The sequence below is a fragment of the Moschus berezovskii genome, chromosome 18, assembly GCF_049115385.1.
Source record: "Moschus berezovskii isolate FMDL1 chromosome 18, NW_MosBer_1.0, whole genome shotgun sequence".
Lineage (NCBI taxonomy): Eukaryota > Metazoa > Chordata > Mammalia > Artiodactyla > Moschidae > Moschus > Moschus berezovskii.
The window spans coordinates 54,320,399-54,347,099 of record NC_142477.1 but is presented as its reverse complement, the minus strand read 5'-3'; the positions used below and the strand labels follow the sequence as shown (position 1 = coordinate 54,347,099).

General features: G+C 42.7%; 1 protein-coding gene and 1 long non-coding RNA gene across 2 annotated transcripts in view; one reads left to right on the top strand and one right to left on the bottom strand.

Moving 5' to 3' along the window:
* Positions 1-26,701, top strand: part of ANKRD55 (ankyrin repeat domain 55) — a 107,559-nt gene that overhangs the window by 31,046 nt on the left and 49,812 nt on the right. The window contains exons 2-5 of the mRNA XM_055422033.2: positions 1,732-1,854; positions 7,991-8,121; positions 11,591-11,700; positions 24,148-24,208. Of these exons, the coding sequence (XP_055278008.2) occupies positions 1,732-1,854; positions 7,991-8,121; positions 11,591-11,700; positions 24,148-24,208 (425 nt within the window). The remainder of the gene's footprint in view (positions 1-1,731; positions 1,855-7,990; positions 8,122-11,590; positions 11,701-24,147; positions 24,209-26,701) is intronic.
* Positions 5,358-10,388, bottom strand: LOC148774991 (uncharacterized). Its single transcript, XR_016035237.1, has 3 exons — positions 10,047-10,388; positions 9,156-9,365; positions 5,358-6,287 (listed from the first exon to the last, which is right to left on the bottom strand). It is a non-coding gene; the product is annotated as an uncharacterized LOC148774991 (long non-coding RNA).

Sequence of the window (26,701 nt, the reverse complement as noted above, 5' to 3'; positions counted from 1 at the left end):
TCACATCCATACATGACCACTGGAAAAACCATAGCCTTGACTAGATGGACCTTGGTTGGCAAAGTAATGTCTCTGCTTTTTAATATGCTATCTAGGTTGGTCATAACTTTCCTTCCAAGAAGTAAGCATCTTTTAATTTCATGGCTGCAATCAGCATCTGCAGTGATTTTAAAGCCAAAAAAAGTAAAGTCTGGCACTGTTTCCACTGTTTCCCCATCTATTTCCCATGAGGTGATGGGACCAGATGCCATGATCTTCGTTTTCTGAATGTTGAGCTTTAAGCCAACTTTTTCACTCTCCTCTTTCACTTTTGCCAAGAGGCTTTTTAGTTCCTCTTCACTTTCTGCCATAAGGGTGGTGTCATCTGCATACCTGAGGTTATTGATATTTCTCCTGGCAATCTTGATTCCAGCTTGTGCTTCTTCCAGCCCAGCAGTCCTCATGATGTACTCTGCATAGAAGTCAAATAAGCAGGGTGACAATATACAGCCTTGATGTACTCCTTTTCCTACTTGGAACCAGTCTGTTGTTCCATGTCCAGTTCTAACTATTGCTTCCTGACCTGCATATAGGTTTCTCAAGAGGCAGGTCAGATGGTCTGGTATTCCCATCTCTTTCAGAATTTTCCACAGTTTATTGTGATCCACACAGTCAAAGGCTTTGGCATAGTCAATAAAGCAGAAATAGATGTTTTTCTGGAACTCTCTTGCTTTCTCGATGATCCAACGGATGTTGAATCAGCTATATGTATACATATAACCCCTCTCTTTTTTGGATTCCTTCCCCATTTAGGTCACCACAGAGCACTGAGGACAGTTCCCTGTGCTGTACAGTAGGCCCTCATTAGTTATCCACTTTATACACAGCATCAATAGTGTATACATGTGAATCTCAATCTCCCCATTCATCCTCCACCCCCTTGCCCCATTGGGATTTGTACATTTGTTCCGTATGTTTGTGTCATACAGCTCTGTTTCTTTTGGATTCACCATGTCATGAAACCCCAGATGGTTCAAATGAAGGGCTTTTGTGAAGGGACTGCATGCAGAGATGAGGCAGGATTGAAAGGACAATGTTTGTTACCACAGTTAGCCCAGTGAGGTCTGGTTCTGGGGAAAGGACCCTCCTGCTGAAAGAGAAGCAGCTGCTGCTAGACTCTGTACTAGGGGAAGGCAAGAGGAAATGCCCCATCTCTCCACCACTCTCCCGCCATCACCTCCCATAGACACTGAGGGCCAGGAGGCCTGGGTGATGTGCTCAGTAACGTTAACCCTCAGGATTCAGAGCAAGAGGAAAGGGCAGAGAGCCCATCTAGAGGGCAGAGACTAAGGAGCACATTATCTCCTTCAAAGGTGGGTAAACTGAGTCACTGAAAGGGAAAGTAACATATATCAGATCAATAAAGGAAACCCAGAACCAAGATAAAGGCTCCACTTTCCAATCTGTTCTCACTGGTTTCAAGTAGTCTGAATGCTTGGAGACAATCATTAAATCTCAGAGGACATCTACTCCCTCAAGCTCCTTCCCAATAGATGACGTTACAAGGCAGCCCACTGGGGCCCACCTTTCTTCAGAAGTAGTGAAGTTGTGTGTGCTCAGTATGACTCAGCCTTCTGCCTGGATCTGCCAGAGAGACTTTCATGAATCACTTGTGTGGGTGACCCTCTGGGTGTTCTTACTCTTTCAGTGAATTCTCTCCACACACTGCTTGTCTCTGTTTGATTCATGAAGGTGATTCATCTGAAGAAGTTGACCTGACCATGGTTTATCAGGCAGCATCTAACGGAGATGTCAGTGCTCTGACTGCTGTGATTCGGGAAGACCCTTCCATCCTAGAATGCTGTGACAGTGAAGGTGAGCTATTTATGCATTTTGGATCCTACAGAATGTCCTGATCTGCCCTTTCAGAAATGGCCTCCAGAGGTGAGCAGTGTTAATAAAATGATATTTGAAAGTCTACTTTGATACTGAAGAGTCAAGGAATAGCCTGCCTGTAACCATGTACGGTTCCCTCAGTATTTCATTGAATGAGAATCATGGACACAAATCTTCAAACTCTTTTATATCACCTCTTCTCATAAAGCTGTTCAGTCCGAGTTTATTTTCAACTTCTTTGTATGAGTGACAAAAGTAGATAGGTGAAGTAGATGATGTTAGAAGAAGGATATGAAAAGAAGAGGCTATTTTTAGTAGCAGTGGATGTTAGGGAAAGTGTGGTTATTAAAGCCAGAGAGCTAGGACTCCTGCTTCTGGGAAGATGGGGCAGAAGTAGGATTTTTTTTTTATTCCTTCTGCTAAATACAACTAAAAATCCTGAATATTGTATATAGCCTAAACATAAGAACACTCTGGAAGGTAGAGAGAAAATGACAGACTAGCTAGGAACTTGGGACCCAAGGAATGACATAGTGGTGAGTTTCCTGGGCTTCCTTTGTGCCCCAAATTCCCCAGACTTAGAACTGAAGAAGCTGACAATGTAGAAATGGCAATGGGCAGAGAGCAAAAAAGCCCCCAACAAAAGCCTGCTCTCTAGTCAAAGAACCAAGAAAGGGATCACATAGCAAGACAGAAAACTTTTAGACAGTAATGAGTCTACTCCACCAAACACTCCCACCAAAACAACAACAACAAACTACAACCTCAACCCCATTCATTCTAGCGAAGACCAAGCTGGGAGCCCACACCTCCACCTTCACCTGGGAATGAAGCCCCCACATCGCCACCGCTGAGGCAGTGTCAGGGGATTCCTCCACCCAATAATGAAGCGTCTTCTCCCTTAGATGTCAATAAAGGCTAAGTAAGGGACTTAGACTTCTAATCTTACCTGGCAGTACTAAGGTGGTGCCCCCCCTTCATTTCCCCTTTGGAGCAGTATCAGAAAAAAAAACAGCTAAAATAGAGGATTTAAGCAAGACTTAGGCAACTCATGATGAAATACTCCAAATGTCCAAGTTCCAAAGAAAATCACTTGACATACCAAGTATCAATAAGACCTCAAACTGAATGGAAAAAAGCAGTCATTAGATGCCAACACTGAGATGACAGATGTTAGAATTATCTGGCAAAAATTTTCAAGTAACCATGGAAAAATGCTTCAATAAGCAATTGCAAGTATGCTTGAAACAAACAAACAAAAAATAGAAAGGCTCAGCAAAGAAATAACAGATATAAAGAAGAATCAAATGGAAAATTTTAAAACTGAAAAATACAATAATTACAATTAAAAACTCAATGGCTAAGCTCAGCAGCAGAACGAGGAAGCAGAGGAAAGGATCAATGAAACTGAAAATAGAACGATAGCAATGAGACAATCTGAACAACTGAAAGAAAAAAGGTTAAAAAATGAAGAGGAAGACTAAGAAGAAGAAAGAAGAAGAGAAGAAAAACAAAAAGGAGGAGGAGGCGAGGAAGAGGTTGCAGCCTCAGGACCAATGAAACTACAACAAGGACTTCATCATTGGTTTCTCTATCCTAGTATTTCTGGGAAGTAATTAATCATTTTTAACCAGTTCACTTGTCCTAAGAGGAGCTTGGAATTCCCTTATCATGACAATAAAATGTTTTGTAAAGTGGGTGGTTGCTCCCTAATTTATCCATGGTAGTCTTTTCATTCATTTGTTTTTTGAAGAAGAATTACTTATACATCTGCTTTGGGGTTAGAAGTTGGAAATGAGAGAAAATAAAGAAAATCAATGAACCAAGAAACTAATTCTTTGAAAAGGTCAATAAGGCTTATAAACCTCTACCAATAAGGACAAAAAAGAAAAAGAAAGATATCCAAGTTATCACTATTAGGAATAACCCTGCAGACTTTAAAGGATAATAAGAAAATATAGCAAACAGCTCTACACACATAATTTGACTATTTAGATGAAATGGAGGAATTCCTCAAAAAAGATAAATGACCACAGTTCACCCAATAGGACATTATTTGAATAGTTCTATAACTATGAAGGAACTTAAATTCATAATTTTAAAATTCCCAGAAAAAGACATCATCAGGCCTAGATGATTTCACTGGGGACTTCGAGAAACTTTTAAATAAAATTAATACCAACTCTACATAATCTCTTCCAGAAGAAAAGGAAACTTTTCTGATTATGAAACTAATATAACTCTGATATCAACATATGACAAAGATGATATAAAAAATAAACCTATAGACCAATACTCCACATGAATACAGATATAGACAGACATCCTTAGTAAAATATCAGCAAATAGGGACTTCTCTGATGGTCCAGTAGTTAAGACTCTGCACTTCCAATGCAGGGGGCACAAGTTCAATCCCTGATTGGGGAACTAAGATTCTACATGCCATGAGGTGCAGCCAAAAAATAAAAAGTAAATAAAAAATTTTAAAAACAAGCAAACAAAAATCAGTAATATATAAAAAAGAATTATATACCATGACCAAATGTGGCTTGTTCTAGGAATGTAAGTCCATTTCAACACTTGAGAATTGAGGCTTTCCTGGTGGCTCAGTAGTAAAGAATCTGCCTGCCGGTCCTGGAGATATGGGTTCGATCCCTGGTCCAAGAAGATCCCACATGCTATGGAACAACTAAGCCCATGCACCGCAACTATTGAGCTTGTGCTCTGGAGCAGCAACAAGAGAAGCCACTGCAATGAGAAGCCACCTAGAGAATAGCCCCCTCTTGCCACAACTAGAGAAAAGCCCATGCAGCAATGAAGACACAGCACAGTCAAAGATAAATAAACCTTTAAAAAAAACTTGAAAAATTAAGCAATGTATATTTTAACCAACTAAGAAGAAAACCCACGTGACCATATCAATTGATGCAGAAAAAGCATTTGACAAAATTTAGCACACATTCATTATTAAAAACTCTCAGAAAGATAGGAGTGGAGGGGATCTTCCTCAATTTGATAGTATCTACAAGAAACCCTAGAGCTAATGTTTTACTTATTGGTGAAAGACTGAATGCTTTGCCCCTGAGATGGGCAACAAAGCAAAAAAGTTCATTCTTTCTTATATTCAAGATAGCCCTGGGAGTTCTAGCCAGTGCAAAAAAGCAAGAAAATAAATAAAAAGCATACATATTGAAAAAGAAAACTGTTCCCTTTTTTGCACAACTTGATTGTCTACATAGAAAATACTAAAAAACCTATCAAAAACTCCTACTAATGAGTTAAGCAAGGTGCCAGGATACAAGATCAATATACAAAACCAAATTTATTTCTATTGATATATACTAGAAATGAACACATGGACATCAACATTAAAACCACAATACCACAAAACCACAAAACCACACATTAAAATCACTCAATAAAAAATATTTATTTAGGTGTGAATAAAACAAAATGCATTCAAGATTTCAGTTCAGTTCAGTTTAGTTCAGTCACTCAGTCATGTCCGACTCTCCGCAATCCCATGAATCACAGCACGCCAGGCCTCCCTGTCCATCACTTACATACTCTAAACTATAAAATGCTGATGAAAGAAATCAAAGATTTAACATAAATGGAGAGATCATGTTCATGTATTAGAATGCTCCCCAAATTCAAATACAAGTTTAATGCAATTTCTATCAAACTCAAGTAAGATATCTTTTGTGGATATAGACAAGATTATCTAAAATTTATATAGAAAGCAAAGAAACTAGATGAGTTAAAACAATTTTGAAAAAGAAGAATGAAGTAGGGGAGAATTCAGTTCAGTCGTTCAGTTGTGTCTGACTCTTTGCGACCCCATGGACTACAGCACGCCAGGCTTCCCTGTCCATCACCAACTCCTGGAGCTTACTCAGACTCATGTCCATTGAGTCGGTGATGCCATCCGACTATCTCATCTTCTGTCGTCCCCGTCTCCTCCTGCCCTCAATCTTTTCTAGCATCAGAGTCTTTTCAAATAAGTCAGTTCTTTGCATCAGGTGGCCAAACCACTGGAGTTTCAGTTTCAACATCAGTCCATCCAATGAACACCCAGGATTGATCTCCTTTAGGATGGACTGGTTGGATCTCCTTGCATTCCAAGGGACTTTCAAGAGTCTTCTCCAACACCACAGTTCAAAGGCATCAATTCTTCGGTGCTCAGCTTTCTTTATAGTCCAACTCTCACATCCATACATGACGACTGGAAAAACCATGTCTTTGACTAGACGGACCTTTGTTGGAGAAGTAATGTCTCTGCTGTTTAATATGCTATCTAGGTTGGTCATAACTTTTCTTCCAAGGAGCAAGCATCTTTTAATTTCATGGCTGCAGTCACCATCTGCAGTGATTTTGTATCACTAATCACCTCCAATAAGTGTGTGCTCTACCTGGCGGGAGGAGAAGGGAACGACAGAGAATGAGATGGCTGGATGGCATCACCGACTCTGTGGACATGAGTTTGAGTGAGCTCCAGGAGTTGGTAATGGACAGGGAGGCCTGGCGTGCTGTGATTCATGGGGTCGTGGAGAGTCGGACACTACTGAGCGACTGAACTGAACTGAACTACCTGTCTGCCTAGTCGGCATTGTTTTCTAAAGATACTTCCAGATTCTGCATTGTTCAAACCAACTCAGACTTAACCCTGCCCGTTATGTCCCAAATTATGCTGATTCCCAAGGTAGTAATAAATTAACTTTATCATCTACACAAAATGTTTTAATCAAGCAATTACACAAAATTACAAAAGATTTAATAGGGTCTAAACATACATAATTTATGTTGGGCTGGCTAAAAAGTGCCTTCAGTTTTTAAGTAAAAACTCTCTTATGTATTTTCTGCTGACTAATTCCAGACACTTTTCATCTAGTGCTGTTTTCAATTGGTCTATTTGAGAGCAATAGAAAGTGAAAGTCAAGTCATTCAGTTGTGTCTGACTCTTTGCAACCCCATGGACTGTAGCCTACCAGGCTCCTCAGTCCATGGAATTTTCCAGGGAAGAGTACTGGAGTGGGTTGCCATTTCCTTCTCCAGGAGATCTTGCCGACCCAGGGATCACACCCAGATCTCCCGCATTGCAGACAGATGCTTTACCATCTAAGCCACCAGGGAAGCCCTGGGAGCAATAGTTGGAATTGTTTGGTTTTCCAGGAGCTCATAATAGAGGACATCCTTCCTATTCCACCATATACATGTCACCTTCTTTGGATGAAGACCGGCCTGTGGTGTGGTTGGTGGTGGTTCATTTCACTTGCCCTGCAATCTTTTATGTTCCCACATTATTGTACAGAATCTACTTGTCATTACCCATCACAATTTGTTTCAATGTTTTTGTTACATTTAAGTAGAGAATCACATGCAGAAATATGGTCAAAAGTGTTTTTTTGCTTAACATGTGGAATCCAAACATTAAAGTGATTAACATAATCAAGCAGGTGCCAATGATTTTCCATACTTGATTTGGATATTTTGATATATCAGCTACCTTCCGTGTGGTATAATGTTGATTGTTCTCGGTTAATGTCTTGATTTGATCGTTATCAGCTTCAACTGGTCTACCCAACTGTGGAACATCGTCCAGCAAGAAATCTCTAGCATGAAACTTCACAAAACACTTTTGACATGTTCGATCAGTCACAGCACCTTTCCCATACAGTGTACAAATCTTTTTTTGAGTTTCAGTTGCGCTTTTATCTTTCTTGAAATAATAAAGCATAATATGCCAAAAATGTTGCTTTTTTCTTCCATCTTCAATATTAAAATAGCTACAAAAATTCACCAATTTTGATAATTTTTTAAAATGCACGCTGGTGTGATAGTTATCACAGTACAACCAAACAAAACTGTTTAGAATGAAGTTAGAGACAAGTAAGCACTACTACTAAAGACAACTTATAGAAAAAAAACAAAAAAACTTTTGGCCAACCCAATATAAATGCAGAAACAATCATCATCTCTCTTCAACTCAACAGCTGAATTTGTGTTGAGGGTAGTTCATCTGCAAAGAGCATAATAAATGAACAGGCGAATAAAGTCAACTCATAAATTTCACAAGTCAAACATTTTTAAAAGCTGTTGAAATGTCTCATTCCAGGATGTACACCCTTAATGCATGCAGTTTCTGGACGTCAAGTGGACACAGTGAAGCTGCTGTTAAAGATGGGAGCCAATATTAACACGCAGGACACTTATGGCCGCACAAGTCTCTGCCTGGCAACCTATCTGGTACCAACTGTATCTGTGGCGGGTGTGAAGGAGTGGGGTGAACTAGATGTGTTGTTATGGGGCCCCCACTTGCAGAAGGGTGATCTTTGATTTGTGCAGCTGGTCAAAAGAAATAGAAGTTAAGAAAATTTGCTTAACCATCTCCAAAATTTATATAATCACTTAGAATTGGTAGCATGGATTTAAGTCATTTTGGATCTTCCTAATAAGCCTCTAGGAGCTTCCCTGGTAAAAAAAAATCCACCTGCCAATGCAGGAGATGCAGGATCGATCCATGGGTAGGGAAGATCCCCTGGAGAAGCAAATGGCAACCCACTCCAGTATTCTTGCCTAGAGAATCCTATGGATAGAGGAGCCTGACGGGTGACAGGCTATAGTTCATGGGGTTGCAAAACAGTCGGACATGACTAAGCAACTAAACAACAACAAACAACAAGCAAACAGAATACACTGAAATCAAGCTGCTGCTAAGTCACTTCAGTCGTGTCCGACTCTGTGTGATCCCATAGACGGCAGCCCACCAGGCTCCCCCGTCCCTGGGATTCTCCAGGCAAGAACACTGGAGTGGGTTGCCATTTCCTTCTCCAATGTGTGAAAGTGAAAGTGAAGTCACTCAGTCTTCTTCTAAAATTCAAAATTTCACATTTCTTGGGCTAGATAACCACTTAAGGGACAGGGAAGAAGTTCTCTAGATCATGGTGAGCAGTGAGCTTAGCAAGTTAACACCGTTGCAAACAACTCTTTCTGGGAACGCATTCTAAGGGGTTGCATGGGAAGTATGCCTGCATGACAGCACGGCATTACCCTCTACTGTTGACACCACCTCTGTTTGGAAGCCCAAGGCAGGGCCCCTCACTGGCTCTTCTGAGGTTCCCTGGGAGGTGAGAATAGATAATATCTTAGCGATTACACTGTGACGCCAGCCACTCTCTCTGCCAATTTTTGAATTAAAGTATTAAAGAGAAACTTGACAAAGGGAGCATTCAGAAATTGTCTCAGTCACAGATTCAAACTCAGTATACAAATAAACTTACCATAGAGGTGTAGTCCTAGGCAAATTTCTTCACCTCTTTACGCCTCTTTCCTCATTTGTAAAATGTAGTAAAAATAATACCCTAAGTTGGTCACAACTGAAGGAGAACCACGTGCAGTCACCCAGCACATAGTAGTACAAAGCATTGTTTTTTGGTTCTAAATAATGACCATGAGATTCAGATGTAGTCAATAGTTTTCTGATTTCTTTTCTGAGGAAGAAAAAAAGAAAACCACATACATAGTTCCACAAAATGTTGCAAAATGATAAAAAAGTTTCAAACCTTCCTCCATCAGAAGATTTGTTTTTCAAAAGCTATAAAACTTTGGCAACTCTGCAATTTGTCCAATATGCTTTTCTTTTGGTCTCCTGCTCATATTTTTCCTTTTAATCAGAGAACTTGATGATTTGGGCGTTAGGAATTAAAACCAGATTTAATACCTTAGTAAACTATGACTCAAGACTGAAAACTATTTGCTTCTACTTAACACTCAGATGGAGAAGGCACTGGCAACCCACTCCAGTACTCTCGCCTAGAAAATCCCATGGACGGAGGAGCCTGATAGGCTGCAGTCCATGGGGTCGCCGGGAGTCGGGCAGGACTGAGCGACTTCACTTTCAATTTTCACTTTCATGCCTTGGAGAAGGAAATGGCAACCCACTCCAGTGTTCTTGCCTGGAGAATCCCGGGGACGGGGAAGCCTGGTGGGCTGCCGTCTCTGGGGTCGCACAGAGTCGGACACGACTGAAGTGACTTAGCAGCAGCAGCAGCAACACTCAGATATTATTGGTCAGCTCTACAAAGCCATATTCAGTCTTAGAATCTATGAATTTCATTGTGCTTTTGATGAAAGTTTTTTTTTCTAGACTTTTCAGAACTGAAAGGTCTTACTGTTATCTTTCTTTCTCTTCCATGCATTTAGTAACATTTTTACTACTACCAGTATTGCAAGGGAAAATATTCAGTAGTATTTCTCTTGTTATTGGGTAATCTTGAGGCTTACCTATACAGGAATGGAATAAAGCAGGGGAAAAATCGAGTTTTATTATATTATTATTCATAATCATAACTGCATTTACTTATAAGTTTATTTATAATTAGGTGGGAAACCCAAGTGATTTTGGATGAATGTTGGAGATATTCTCCTTGGCATGTGAGCCAAGCTCAGTTATCAGCAGGGTTGGGTCAGTTACTTAAAGTATTAATGAACAGAAAGGAAGGACTAGCCTGAAGTTATATTTTCCCTCTGAAATCAGAGAGACAGTGGAGAAATGACCCAATTTTAAGTGCTAACCAAGGAGGAGTCAAGCATCAGATGTGGCAATATCAGGTCTCAATCTGGTGAATTTGTAGGCAATAGAGAGTTCACAGGAAGAGTCTTGGGGAATTCAGAGGTGGATAAAACAACAATTGGGAACACATAAGAGGATGCTGGTAATAGATCCATATTCAACAGCAGAAAGGGCAGTCAGTGGCTGGCAGGGTCCCAGCCATTGGAGTAGAGCTCAGTTTAGAATTCTAGGGATCAGAAAAGAGACCGACTAGAGTAACAAAGTTACTATCTTTAGGGTTGCTAGAAAGAGAACTTGGAAAAGGGGAAGAAAGGCCATATTTCAGATATAGGTGAACTGAGGCACAGAGTGGAGTCTGGGACATAAAGACTTAGGGACGTCTGTGGTGGTCCAGTGGTTAAGAACCAAATCACAATTTGGCAGGAGGCTGCCAAATCAGGGGACACAGATTCAGTCCCTGGTGTAGGAATATTCCACTTGCTGATGGGCAACTAAGCCCATGCGCCACAACTGCTGAGTCCAAGCTCCACAACTACTGAAGCCCTCCCACTTTGGACCCCACGCTCCACAACAAGAGAAGCCACCTCAGTGAGAAGCCTGCACACTGTAACTAGAGAGTAGCCCCCACTCGCTGCAACTAGAGAAGCCCTTGTGCAGCAACTGAGACCCAGTGAAGCCAAAAATAAATAAATAAAATGATGACATAGGAACCCAGTTTTGAAATTGGACCATGGCATCCAGTTTTGGAATTAGCATGATATGGAGTTGAGCCCATAAGGGTCTAGAGTTGACTAATCATCCTCATCACTTGCCACCTTTGGCTCTGGAAACTGAGTATAAAAGGGGAATGAATCTCGGCGAGTGGCCCTAGAATTGGGGAGACAGAGGCAGAAGACTCTAGGATCCATCTGCCCCTGACAGGAAAAGGTCCTCCAGAAAACTCAAGAATCCACACCTCAAGACCTTCAGTCCTCTGCTGTCTGAATGGGAGGTATGGGCCTTAACCAACCACTTCAGGTCAAAAAAAATATGTTTTTAGCCAAACCAAAAGAAGAGAGGGAAAGAAAACTGGAGAAAGTTTATTGGACTCTGTTACTATGTCATGCGGGATTGTGTTATATAACATTGCTTTTGCTCTTCCAGGGATGGCTGGAAGGCTGTGTGAGTCTACTCAGAAATGGTGCCAAGCACAATATCCCAGATAAAAATGGCCGTCTGCCACTGCACGCTGCCACCGCTGAGCCCGATGTGAGGTATGTCTGTAGCCAGGTTCACACGACACTCAAATTGGGATGCATCCAAGTTGGATTAGTAGCTCTCTTAATCCAACCCTTGTAGCAAATAAAAACAAAATCTATCCATTTCTTTGGTATTTGCAGCACACAGGACCACATCTCAGTGAATCAAAATACCCTGGAATAATTTCAACTCTAATATCACTCTCATTTTGACTTTGATAAAACCCTTTTCTCCTAGTCTCTGATTTAATAAGAAATGCTATGTGTCACCATCTGAATTTGTATATTCATTCACTCAGTCAATGATTAATTCAATAACTATTTATTGCATGCTTAGAGTGTTTATTATGGACCAAGCATTTCTCTAGGCCCTAGATTTCCACATGAGCAAGACAGTGGCTCTGAATTCACAGATCTTACTTTTGGGTGAAGAAGTTAAGTGACACACTAGCAAACAAATAAATAGTATAATTTCAAGTAGTGATGAGGGCTATGACGGAAACCAAACAAGGTAAGAGAACGTTACTGTCTGAACTCAGAGTCATGCCAGCATTTAAGGGTGGTGTCAGCTACAAATTGGCACTTGTCACTGGCACTTGCCATCTATCTCTGACTATTTCCCAACTGGCACTAGTGATAAAGAATCCACCTGCCAATATAGGAGACGCAAAAGATGAGGGTTTTATCCCTGGGTCAGGAAGATCCCCTGGAGTAGGAAATGGCAACTCCCTTCAGTATTCTTGCCTAGAAAATTCCACGGACAGAGGAGCCTGGTGGGCTACAGTCCATGGAGTCACAAAGAGTTGGACGTGACTGAGCGACTGAACACACATCTGCCTCTATAAAGATTAAATCACGTGCTGCTACAGCTGCTGATTTTCAAACCCCACCCACACCCTCTCCCACCCACCCCTCACCTCCCCACAACCAGGAAAGGAGTTCAGGAGTTCAGAGCAGAAATGAGACATGTGCTCAGGGGAAAACTGGCAGAACAGGTCTTCAGATGGTTCGATATTTTCAGGAGCCAATGTTATGAGCCCAATTCTTGTATCTCCTCATATCTAGAAAAGCACTAAAATCCTCCATGGTGATGACTGCTCCTTGTGACTAGCAAAAGCTTCATGAGACTGGAAAAAACCTTCTGGAAAAGTGAGCTCTTGACTGCATATATTCCCCCTTCCCCAAAACCTCGTATATACGCTGACCTTCCCCGCTTCTTTTCTGGAGTAGTTTCTCAGAGCTACCTGAGTTCGCCCCAGCTGCAGTCCTCATTTTGCCCCCAAATAAAGCTTAATTCACAACCCTCATGTTGTGCATTTTTGTAAGTCAACAGCTGGAAGGAGACAAAGACTCAGAAAAGGAGACTGAGAGGGCAGAGGGTAACCAGTGCGTTAGCAGGAAAACCAGGAGTGTGTGATCCTTGAGGCCATGCAAAGGAAACTCCTCAAATAGTTACTTTCTTGTAAGACGATTGTGCAACAAAGGAAAAAGCTTTGCCCAGAGAGTCCTCTGTCCTGAGTGGCCTGGATCCCCAATCTTTCAAAAGCCCCTCCTAGCAGCTTGATAACAAAGTTTCCCAGGATGAAATCAGCAACACTCCAGGCACTTCCTGAACCTTTGCTAACAGAGCAGACCTCTGACAGGAATTTCACATCCCAGAGCTAAGCAGTAGGCCAGCCCCTCAGGGGGTGCCTTCTGCTGCCTCCTTCTCCACACCGTGTCCAGAAGAAAACTGAAGCCCGTGGGGGTTGAGGAGACCAAGGCCCCTTCCAGGTTGAGAGGTGATAGGGTTTCTTCATTTCAGTCTGGTTTACACTGAAGTAAGAGGACTTGGGAAATTCCAGGACTATTCCCAACCAAGTCTTGCCTCTTATTATCATTGGATCATATCCAGCAATAATAGAAAACTAAGATTTACTCAAAGCCCAACAAAACAAGGAAGTTTAGAGAAGAAACAGCAAGCCCGTCGCTAACAATCTGTGGACATCATAAAAAGATGACTACCTTTTGATGAAAAAAGAATGACTTTTCTAGACAACCCACAAAAATATTTAGTCACAAAATCATACTGTTTTCCCAAGAGTGTGTGTGTTAATTGCGTCTGACTCTGCGACCCCGTGGACTGTAGCCCGCCAGGCTCCTCTGTCAATGGGATTTTTCAGGCAAGAATACTGGATTGTGTAGTCATTCCCTTCTCCAGGGGATCTTTCCCAACCAGGGATCGAACCCCGGGTCTCCTGCATTGCAAGCAGATTCTTTACCATCTGAGCCATCATTTTAAAGACTAATCTGCATCAATTTACTCCACTTAGGTGTTTTTTACCTACCTCACTCAGAGCAGTCATTTCAAAATCTCCATAACTAATTCTGGAAAATGAACACCTGCTTTTGTAAAAAAATAGCTGTTGTAAAAAATAAAATCCAAGTCTTCAGTTTTTTTTTTTAAATTTTTGGCTGTGCTGGGTCTCCATTGTAGCATATAAACTTTCTCTAGTTGAGGCAAGCAGGGACTACACTCTAGTTGCGGTTCAGGGCTTGTTATCATAGTGGCTCCTCTTGTTTCGGAGGATAGGCTCTCGGGTACAGGCTCAGTAGTTGTGGCTCATGGACTTAGTTGCTCTGCGGTATGTGGAATGTTCCTGGACCAGAGATCGAACCCATGTCCCCTGCATTGGCAGGTGGATTCTTAACCACTATACTATACCACCAGGGAAAGTGAAAGTGTTGGTGGCTCAGTTGTGTTCAATTCTTTGTGACCCCATGGACTCTAGCCCACCAGGCTCCTCTGTCCATGGAATTCTCCAGGCAAGCATACTGGAGTGGGTTGCCATTTCCTACTCCAGGGGATCTTCCTAACCCAGGGATTGAACCTGGGTCTCCTACATTATAGGCAGATTCTTTACCATCTGAGACACTATAGAAGCCTTACCCAGCATTTTAACATAATATAAATTCATTCCAATGTAGGTTTCCTGGACTGGGAGCAGGGGAGGTGGCTCCCCTCCACAGATGATTCAGAGATGCCAACTTGTGGCTTCATTATCTCCTAGGATCACAGAATCCTTTTTGTTCAGTCCACAGATAGGGTAAGAGGAGAGTAGACAAGCCTCACTTATTTCTTTAAAATCTCGGCCTGTAAATGACACACTTCACTTCTTTTCACATTCCATTAATAAAGATGAGTCATTTGGCCATAAGGAGCGCTAGGGAACATAGTCCCTGACCAAGAAAGAATCCACATCCTGGCAATGACTCCAATCTAAGAAAGGGGGACAAGAATTTTGGTGAAAAGTGGGCTCTGCCATTAAACTATTGCACCTAATGGGTGAACTAAGCCTTTGCATCAAGATCCTCAATTTGGTCAACAGAGTAAGCTTATCATCTGAAATCACTACAATAATATATTCAAAACCAATCTAAGCATACTTCCTCTTTTGTGGATTTATTAGACTAGTTCTTATTATGCCTCTAGACTCTCTAGGACTTACATTACATCAGTGTAACTGGGAGAACACAGGGCTGTGGTTTCCCCTTCTCATGAGACTGTCCCAAATGACCCAGTCACCACCCTTGGAAGAGCTGAAGCCAGAAAAATAAAATCCTCTTTGTACTAATGATATAGTTTTATTGTCCTAGATGGACAGTTTGCTGATTCTGGAAGATAAAATCAGCTTTAATTATGGTAATGCTAGCTGCTGTAACTAGTAAAACCCAAAGGGTAAGATTAAATGTTCCAAAACCAAAATTAGCATTTCTGATAAACATTATCCAAAAATGAATTGGGTTAAACCTTCACAGCTGTTGAGGGGGAAAAATTCTACAATGTTAAGAGTTGTGAATTAAGTTTTATTTGGGGCAAAATGAGGACTATAGCCCAGGAGATAGCATTTCAGATAGCTCTGAGTAGGGGGAAGGTCAGTGTCTATATGATTTTGGTGAAGGGGGAGTCCATACATTAACCACGTATTTTTGCAGAAGGTTACTGCGAGTCATGAGAAGCAGCTGCCACCATGAAAGATTTTAATGCTTTTCTAGATATGAAGAGATGTAAGAATTGGGCTCATAAAGCCTTCTTCTGAAAATATCTAACTCCATGAAGGCCTGTTGTGCCAGTATTTTTTTCCCAGAGCATGGGGTGTCTCCTTCCTGATCTCCACATTAACTCCTTTCAGGGGGTAAAGTCAGCAAACTCAGCAGTTTGGACTGAATCTTTGTAGAGATAGGGCAACGGCCAACCTTTAGTTTTGTACAACCCATATAGCAAATCAGCTGACTTTGTTACCTAGAGAACATTTCAAAACTACCTTGACTGAAAGGATTTCTTATGGAATTACATTGCTTAAAATGAGAAATCTTCTGACTGTAGCAGTTTGATAACATCTGCATTAAATGTTTCAAGGCAAAACTAACCAAGCCAAAGAACTTGGGCTTCAATTACCCGTTTATGTGTCTACTTGAACTCAGAATCACTTTCTAAGAAAAAATCTTAGTCTACCTTACAGGCATCTTCTAATCCTAAAATCATAATGCAGAAGGGAGTGACCTTCCATTAAGTCATATAAATCTGTTCAACTATTTAATTTTCCTAAGTGGACACAACTTTAGGCCAGCTTGTCTGACCATTAAAGCATAGAGGTCTATAGTTATAACAAGCATGAAGATGACAAGCAGCATTGATTATTTATCATGTTCTGAGCAAAATTCTGAGCACTTTCTATGTGCTATCTCATCTAACCATTACCACACCCATAATGTGATAGGTAATATTTCTATCCCCATTTTACAGAGAAAACTAAGGCATCAAGAAGAAGAAGATAACTAATTGCCTAGTGCATGTGTGAAGATAAGTAACCTGCCCAGTGGATCTGCCGTGCTCCTGGAGTCCACTGCTATGAATTCATTTCAATTGAATTCATTTTAATGGCCATATTTTGTCATTAAGCCCTCAGTCTACCCTGAGAGGCCTTATGCAAAACATATGGGACTTCCCTGGTAGTCCAGTAAATAAGACTCCGCTCTTCCAGTGCAGGAGACACAGGTTCAATCCTTGGTCCAAGAAGTTCTGCACACCATGTAGTAAAAACAAAAAAAGAAATAGCCTTACAGAATTCCTTGCTGTCTGATTGTCAGGAAATATTTTGTTCATTACAGTGTCCAAAAACAATCTTTTCTGAAAAACCACACAAGAAAAATTTCTACTAAAGGAGGAATTCCTGTGCTTCTTCCGATGAATTCTTTTTACTCTGTGGACCCTGTGACTTATGATCAGGTTTCTCTCTTTATATATTTAGAAAACTCAAAACCCAATTTGTGTCTCACCTCTGGCAGGCACATAGGACCATAATTATGTGTTCTTTATCCTGCCCTCGTTTTCTCTCTGCCTAGTTTCTTCTTGTGATCTTGTCTTACTATATGTATCTGAAAACCACCTAAAATCCTATTTTTGGATGGAGGTAAAGGGTGGTCAGGAGTGCCAGCCCAGGCGTCAGACTGGCTGAGGATGAATCTGGCTCCATCTCTTACAGACACTATTATTGGGCAAGTTAACATATTAAGGTCCAGCTGTCTTTTTTAGAAAGTAGGAGTAATACAGCATTTACCTCCTAGATACGTAGGCAGAAGTAAATGAGAAAATATGTGGGAAAGCACTGAGCACCATCAATTGTCAGTGTTCACTGAGTGTTAGTGACGATGATGAGGGTGAGGATATTGATGATGATGATGATGATGATGATGGAAGACAAAAATAAAAAGGTACAATTGATCAGCACTAAAGAATGAAACCCTGATACCGCCACCTACCAGCCCTGGCCTTTCCCACCTTAACACACACAGGTCCACAAAAAATACAACCACACAGGTACATGTACACACAGTCCTGTACTCACTGACGTGAGCACACATTTCCTGTGAAGTTCATCAGGGTATGAACAGCACTCCCGTTTGTTTTAACCTTGGGACGTAGAGCATTGCAAGATTTTAGAACCTGCTGCTGCTGCTAAGTCACTTCAGTCGTGTCCAACTCTGTGTGACCCCATAGACGGAAGCCCACCAGGCTCCCTCGTCCCTGGATTCTCCAGGCAAGAACACTGGAGTGGGTTGCCATTTCCTTCTCCAATGTGTGAAAGTGAAGTCGCTCAGTCGTGTCCGACCCTTAGCGACCCCACGGACTGCAGCCTACCAGGCTGCTCCATCCATGGGATTTTCTAGGCAAGAGTACTGGAGTGGCTTGCCATTGCCTTCTCCAGTGAGCATCAAACTCAACCATTAGCTCCTCTGAAACTCCCTTGTCTGCCTTTGTCAGTGTACTTACCTGTATATTTTCCCTCTAATCGTAAGCATATGTGCTGGCCACATTGTGGACTTGTACTCAGGTACTCAGACTCCTTTGCAAATCTACTCACCCCTAGATTTCCAAACAGCACACACTCCTTCCACTCGGTGCTTGCTGGAGACTATTGAGAGTGAAGTCTCAAACTGAAGCAGCTTGTAAACAAGCCAAGGAGACACTTCAATTAGCCTTTTGCCTCCAGAGAGATTTTGGTTCTCTGATGGAAACAACTCGCTAGCAAACCAACCAGTCAATGTGCAGCCTTCGCTAAGCGATAGCTCAGTGGGGAATCTAAGCTCCTGTACGGAGGAAGGACCTATAATTAAGAACACGAGGGCAAGTTGCATGGACAAAAGCAAAGGAGCACAAGTTTCATCTCATGAGTCCCCTTCTTGCTTTGAATACTCCACTTCTCAGCACGTCTGAATTTTCTCCCTTTCAGCTCCCCATGGCTCTTCTTGCTTCCTTGGCTAGGACATTCAGAGGGCGCCGATGTGAAAGAAGGGGCATGATCATTAACAAAGCTGCAAAGAGCATGCAGTTGTGTTTGTACAATGCTGAGCATGCTAGAGTTGGAAGGCAAGCAGCGATTTCCTCTGAAAGCAGTCACAGGGCTCTCTGAAAGTCATTTTCATCGTCTCCATGGTTACCAGCAGATTTTTTTCTTTTTTTTTTTTCCTGCCAAAGTGCCGGCAGCTCTGCCTCTTTTTATTCTCTTGATTGCAGCTAGAGGGAGGAAGGAAATCACTTCTTTGGGGTCCCGCTCTTTAGTTTCGAGATGATGCATCCTAATCTGCAGTGGATGTTTCATGGCAGCTTACTCCCACCACTGGGCAGATCAGGGACAGGAGAGCAGATGGCAGCTTTAGGGACCCTTTTCCCCAGTCATCCCCGGGCTGAGCCAGCTTCAGGACTGTGAGCCCAAGGGCCAGCAAAACAGAGAAGCTCCAGGAGACAAGCCTCCCTTCTTTCTAGGATACTTCTAACTGAGCTCTCCCTGGCCAACCAATCACCTCATGGCAATCAGAGGACCCCAAGATATAAGGGGTAGGGCCTTTTTGTAATAAGAAATCAATCATTATATAGAATTTATTATAGTATATAAAGTCCATTCTAAGAGCCTTATGGGCATTGACTCATTTACAGTTACAACGGATCTTTAGAAAAGAGGTGTTATGTTTATTTTACAGGTAGGAAAATGTACACACTGAGAGTTTCCTAACGAGTCCAAGGTCTGGCTGATTGGTGAGGGAGCAGGGGTTCTCACAGAGGCAGTCTGGCCCCAGCCTTTGTGCTCTCATCACCCCAACTCTGCTGGGACCTGGATCTGCTGTCCTGACAGCTGGGAGGAGGTGGGCCTGATGCTGTGGCTGGAGATCTAAGAGTTGGACAGAGTTTTAGCCAGTGGTAATAGATGGACTTGGGGGTTATGGGATAAATATTCCTGAGTCAGCTTAGCATGTAACAGGAGTGCAGCGCTAAGAAAACAAAACTAAGAGGTCTGCAAGTCCACTGGTCATTAAGACATATGTGGGACAAGTTTCTTGCAGACTGCCTCTGCAATATAGAAGCACCAGGCTGAAACCAGACACCTGGGTTCCGTCCAAGCTGGATAACCAAGGTAATGTGTGCTGGCCTTGACAAGCAATGTAGTGCATTGGGTCATTTGTTCTCATAAAATGGGAGAGAGAGAGAGAATACCCATCTGTAAATTTGTACCAGCTTTAAGATTGATGAGTCTTAGTGACTTAGGAATCAAATGGAGGCAAACAGAATAGATTTGCATATATCACTCAGAGTCATGACAGGGAAAACATGAAAAGGGATGACTAAGAAAGTTCAATGAAAGGCTATTTGAAATTAGGGCTTCCCTAGTGGCTCAGATGATAAAGAATCTGCCTTCAATGCAGGAAACTCGGGTTCGATCCTTGGGTTGGGAAGATCCCTTGGAGAAGGGAATGGCTACCCACTCCAGTATTCTTGCCTGGAGAATTCCATGAACAGAGGAGCCTGGGGGGCTACAGTCCATGGGGTCACAAAGAGTTGGACACGACTGAGCGAGTAACACATTTGAAATCAACTAACAAGAGATGGTGACAATCTCTACCCCTACTCTCCTCCTAACGCAGGAAAATGTTTCACCCGGAGCTCACAAGAGGTGAGGAAGGAAGCTCTTATTGGAAACTGTGTTGTAGTTGTAATTGGAGTGCAGGAGAGGGGCCACCTGGCAGGAGCCCAGGCCTTTTGTAGAGGAAAAGAGTCATTGTCAGAAAGGAAAGTGGCTCCTCTCCTTCCTCCTGCAGGTTTTCCCACTGACCAAACCCAGTGGAAGTCAGAGGGCAGGGGACCTGGATGATGATATTGTTGGAGGTCAGCCTTCAAAGCAGGAATCTGCAGGGAGAGGCTGGATCTGAGATGCAAACAGAAATATCCAGCATAGGGCTCACCCCGTGATCTTCTGAGGCTCACCCAGGATGTGAGAAGAGGTCTTGATCTCCCCACCTCCATTCCCATCTGGGTAGAGTTCTCTTCCCCCAGTGTGATCACGCTGCTCTGGAGCAGCCCCAGAAAGGCCTGTCTGACTGCAGATGATCTCAGTCTGCTCAGGGTCAGCCAAGGATAACCAGACTGGACACAACTGACCCCCTGCTCCCTCTCACTCTCCTTCACTCGGCGCTTACACCAGATGTGCCCTAGACATCAGACCATGGCCATCAATGAGACACGGAGAGAGAGAGAAGAAGGGAAGGGAAGAGAGAGCAGGGGAGGGGAGGAGAAAGGAGAGAAAAAGAAAGAAAGATGGTCACCAGTTACCCTCCCCTCATAAAGAAGCTGTCAAGGGAAACATACAAAACAGTGTTAACCATAGTGCAATTATTTTTGTAGCATCTTCCCACCTGACGGAAGAATTCTAGAATTCAGAAAGGATAAAATAAATGTGCCATTTTCAGTCATAGTCACTGTCCCTTTAAAATCTGTATACTAGGAGCTTTGCACCTGTTACATTATTTAACTCCCACCGCCACCGTCACTGTTCTTATCCTTTTTACAGCAGTGAGGACCAGAAGTTCAGAAAGGTCATACAGTGGTGAAACCAGATTTAAATCACAGCATTGTCCTGGCTCCCCCAAAACAGTGATAAGACTAGATTTAACACAGGGAGCCCAGTCCGTTGCTCTGTGATGACCTAGAGGGGTGGGTGGGGGGAGGGAAGGAGACTCAAAAGGGAGGGAATATATGTATAATTATGGCTGATTTACGTTGTTTTAGAGCAGAAACCTGGAGAAAGAAATGGCAACCCACTCCAGTGTTCTTGCCTGGAGAATCCCAGGGACGGGGGAGCCTGGTGGACTGCCGTCTGTGGGGTCGCACAGAGTCGGACACGACTGAAGCGACTTAGCAGCAGCAGCAGCAGCAGCAGAGCAGAAACCAACACAACATTGTAAAAAAAAAAAAAAAACACCACTTAAGCTTCCTGTTTATATCACCCTCACTGAAGAAGTCTATCCCCATTTAAGTACTCTTTGTAATGCAGCATGATCAATCCCGCTGATCAGTATTAAGCAATTTAATACTTAGGGGCTTCTCTGGTGGCTCAGATGGTAAAGCATCTGCCTGCAATGCGGAAGACCCAGGTTCAATCCCTGGGTTGGGAAGATACCCTGGAGAAGGAAATGGCAACCCACTCCAGTACTCTTGCCTGGAAAATTCCATGGACGGAGGAGCCTGGTAGGCTACAGTCCATGGGGTTGCAAAGAGTCAGACATGACTGAGCAACTTCACTTTCACTTAGGACCTTAGGTGTAACCTAAGCTGAGCAACAGTGAAAATCTGATTCAGCAGAAAGACAAGCCATTTTATTTTTCAAATAATTCTTCCAAAATAATTTCTGGATTTTTTAATTGTTTCCACATAGACAACTGTTTATTGTCTTGGTGAGTTTAGTTTGCTGTTGGGATGGCCGTAGCAAAGTACCACAGGCTGGGTGGCTTAAACAACAGAAATTTATTTTTTCCCAGCTCTGAAGACTAGAAGTCCAACATCAAAGTGCCAATAGGCTTGGTTTCCTCTAAGACTCTCTCCTTGGCTTTCAATTACCATCCTCTTGCTGCCTCTCCACGTGGTCTTTCCACTGCAAAAGTGAAATGAAAGTGTTAGTCACTCAGTCATGTCCAATTCTTTGGGATCCTACAGACTGTAGCCTGCCAGGCTGCTCTGTCCATAGGACTGTCCAGGCAAAAATACTGGAGTGGGTGGCCATTCCCTTCTCCAGGGGATCTTTCCAACCCAGGGATCAAACCTGGGTCTCTTGCATTGCAGGCAGATTCTTTACCATCTAAGCCACCAGGGAAGCCCACCATGAGCACGTGCCTTTGTGTCCCTCGGTGTGTCCTAATCCCTTCTACAAGAACACTGATCAAATGGGATTAGGGCCCACTGTAATCATCCTTCATTTTAACTTGTATGTGTGTTGTGTGTATGTGTGTGTGTTAGTTGCTCAGTTGTGTCTGACTCTTTTGAACCCGTGGACTATATGGAATTCACGAGGCAAGAATACTGGAGTGGGTTCCCATTTTCTCCTGCAGAGGATCTTCCTGACCCAAGGATTGAACCCAGGTCTCCTGCATTGCAGGTGGATTCTTTACTATCTGAGCCACCGGGGAAGCCCCCATTTTAGCTACCTTTTTAAAGGCTCTGTCTCCAAATACAGTCACATTTTAGGGCACTGGATGCCTTAGAGGGGCTTCCCAAGTAGCGCTAGTGGTAAAGAACCTGCCTGCCTATGCAAGAAACGAAAGAGACTCAGGTTCCATCCCTGGGTCAGGAAGATCCCCTGGAGGAGGGCATTGCAACCCACTCCAGTATTCTTGTCTGGAGAATTCCATGGACTGGGAAGTCTGGTGGGCCATAGTCCATAGGGTTGCAACGAGTCGGACATGCAGTTGAGCATGCACACACACTAGGTTAGAGCTTAAACATATAAATTGGGGGGCGGGAGACACAATTCTTCCTATGACAATGAATATCCATTGATTAATTCATTCAGCATCTTCCTCAGTAGTTTCCAAATTTGATTGTTTACAAGAATTTCCTGAACAGTTTATTTAAACAGTAGAAGCTAGGCTTCTCTCCAGACCTACTGAGTCAGAAACCTTAAATATACAAGCCAGGTATTTGTGGTTTTAAAAAATCTCCCCAGGGAATTCTGAGATGGAGCCTGAGTTAAAACGTCCTGGGTTAAGTATTCTGGAAATAACACTGTGCTCCAGGCATGCCCTAAATGCTGTCTGCATATTAACTCATTTAATCTTCACCCTGAGCTTATAGCACTTTCATTGCTGCCAATGGAGACTGGCTACCTGAACTTACAGCACTGGCAGGCACTTTCATTCCCCCATTTTACAGATGAGGATGCATAAGCACAGAGAAGTTAAGTTACTTGCTTGTGGTCAGAGTTGGTCAGTGTCAGCACTGGAATGTGAACCCAGGCAGCCTGGCTCCAGAGTCTGGGCTCCTAAGTACTAAACTCAATTGCTTCTCTCCTACAGATGGAGTGTTGACCTCAGTCAACCAAGTATGTGGCCCAAGTGGGATAAGAACTTGAACTTGGGAATCGTGAGCAGTTGTTTCACACTGATAACTGTGACCGCATGCTTAGATATTTTGTGTTTTAGAAAGAATAAGCAAAATTGTAAATGTTGACTGCCTCCAGGTATAACCTATACATTTAGAAGGTATGACACATGTTCCAAGTGGTGAAGCAGTTTGAAAGCACTCGAAGTTTATGCAAAATGAATAAAGAATAAGCACTAGAGGACTTTGCTTCTTAGAGTGAACACAAAGGGATACTGGTCTGGTGAATAAGATAAGCCTGAGGATTTGCTTTCTGCATTCCCTTTCACTCTCCAGAAGCACTAAGATAGGGAGGGAGGGAGAGAAAAGACAGCGGTCTTCCTCTTACCTGCCTTCCTGGGCCTTCTTACCTATCACCCTGGTTTCTTTCCCATAGATCTCTCCCCTAGTAAATGCAAAGGGCATCATTTGGAAGCCTTCAGCAGACTGTATTTCTAATGTCGTGTTCTCACACAGGTTCTGTTCTTTAAAGCCACTTCTCCTGTTTTTCTTTACAGGCTCCTAACAGTCCTGGTGCAACAGTCAAACCTCAACGAGATTAATCACCAGGACAATGAGGTAAGCCTGCCCTCGCAAGGAATGGTTGGACATTGTGCAGGTTAGAATAGGAAGAAGGGTTTGCTGAACCACAGAGCTTCCTCTTTTAAAGGTGCAAGGAGGAGATGGAGCAGTTTTGTGTTCCCACCCTGAGAGGGGAGTCTCTGGCTCTATTATTAATTCTCAGGCAGAAATTTATCCCACTGCGGATAGCTTTTAATCGGGTAGGATTTATTGCGTTAAGTATTTAAGCATTTATCTACCACTGAGATTTTGTAATTTCCCTTTGGACATTGAGAAGTAAATATTGCTCTTTCCTGTCTTCTTGAGAACCAAAAATTTCAATGGCTGCTGATGCTCTCTCTTTGAGTGAAAGACGACAGATAGATAATAATTCTAGGCTCCCTGCTCCAGAAGCCACACTATTAATGCCAATGATCACAACTGCTGTTTCCTTTACGTTGCAAGGCAAGCCTGTGCCAGGTGTCCAAGAAGACAGAGCAACACTCTCAACAAATTTCCTGAGGGAGGGTGGACCAGACCAGGCAGAGCTGCCCCAGAACCACTGAGGGGCTTGTATCTATTTAACTCTTTTTAAAAAACCAGGTCTGGTTTTTATTAGCCCAGGTTAATTTCTTTAACCAGCTTCTTAAAACTGATTTAAATATCTGATTTGTAATGGATTTTTTAAAATGTAAACTTAATTTGACTTCACTAAGAATGTCTGATAACTTTAAGAACGCCTGATAGTATTGAAAATGTATATGCCCCAAGATGTGAAATAACTCTGTTTTCAAGGAGACCAACTGACCATAGACAGAGTGGGAGGGAGCCCCCTAACAGGGACTGGGACCCTACTTCATATTTCTTCTGGGCTGCACCTCTTGTCTTCCTTGAGCCCTCGAATCAAAGGCCTCCTTCCAACTGGCTTGGCATTAATGACCACATCAAAAGGTCCCTACTTCACAGTCTGGGTCTGAGGACGGACACCTCTCTGACTCGGTGGTCACATGCTGCTTTCACCTACCCCTCGTCTTCAGTAGTTTAAAGCAAGACCCCGCATGAGAGAATATTGCACTCTTTTAAACTTCTGCTTTAAAAATGAGAAGCAGAGATGAGAAAGTGCCCTTTGTGTGAAAGCAGGGAGCCTGGGGGCTTGCAGTCTGTATCAGCTGATTAAGAACTTCTAGACTTCGGGCAACTTGCCAACCATTTCTTACACCTTCAGCTTCTTCCTTCACCCCCACCCCACGCTGGGACTTATTAAATGAAAGGGGTCAAATTCAGTCATTTACACCCTAAAGTTAAATTTCTCTTACAGACATCCAACTCTGTCCCCAACTCAGTGGAGCTGAACATCCCCAACAAAGTGACAGTTCCCTATTTTTCCCCGCCCTGGGAGGCCCCTGGCTGGTTGGCGAGAATGAAAGCAGACAGAGATCTTTCTAACAGTGGTAGTTGTAACACTTTTCAGACAATATGTGGTTAATACTGGAAAAGTCTGTAGTTCCTTTTTGTGCAAAGCGACCTCTCAGAGAAGGCTCCTCTTGGTCTTACACCAGCGTTGGACCTACTGGCTTTTTTGAGCAGATGCCTCAACAAGGACACTTGCCTTCAGTGTCATTGCTTTCTCTTCACACCATATCACAGCACGTCTGAAATCCATCTGAGTCCAGCTACTAAGGCTTGCCTGTGTTTTTCTTTAGTATATACGTTGCTGTGTGTGCATGTTAGTCTCTCAGTCATGTCTGACTGTTTATGACCCCATGGACTGTAGCCCTCCAGGCTTCTCTGTCTATGGAATTCTCCAGGCAAGAATACTGGAGTGGGTTGCCACTCCCTTCTCCAAGGAATCTTCCCAACCCAGGTCTCCTGCATTGCAAGCAGATTCATTATTATCTGAGCCACCAGGGAAGAACATATATATTGCTGGTGTGAGCCAATCCATATAAATTTGCAAGGGCTAATTTGCTCTTTGCCATTGGGAAATAAGGATAGTTCTGAAATGGAAAGAACACAGCCCAGGCTTTCCTTTCCATTTATTACCTTGGTAGAGTTCCTGCATTTGGCTTCTCAGTGTTCTGAATAAGCAGTCACCTTCAGCCCCACCCCCAGCCCAACCCCATAATCACTTTTCCAATGACTTCCAAGTACAGTCTCCATTATATATGAAGGAGTAACAGTTAAAACACACACACCCTACATCTGTTAAATAACAGGAAGCAAAACAGCAAAGGCAAAAGAATCAGGGAAAATGTAAGCTAGTGCTGGTGAAGCATTACGGCTTCCTGATGACAAGAGGGAAGAGCAAGACATATCCCCTACGGAGTTTGTATGAAATTATTTTCCAAGAATAACTAAAGGACTCCCAAGCTTGTCACAATAATGCTTAAAGATTAAATGATCAATTAACAGAAATCTAATCTAATTGAGACAGATTGTTAACTGAAACTAAAGACTGGAGAGAGGGAGAGAAGGAAAAAAAAAATGTTTTCTGCAGCCATCCTCTAACTG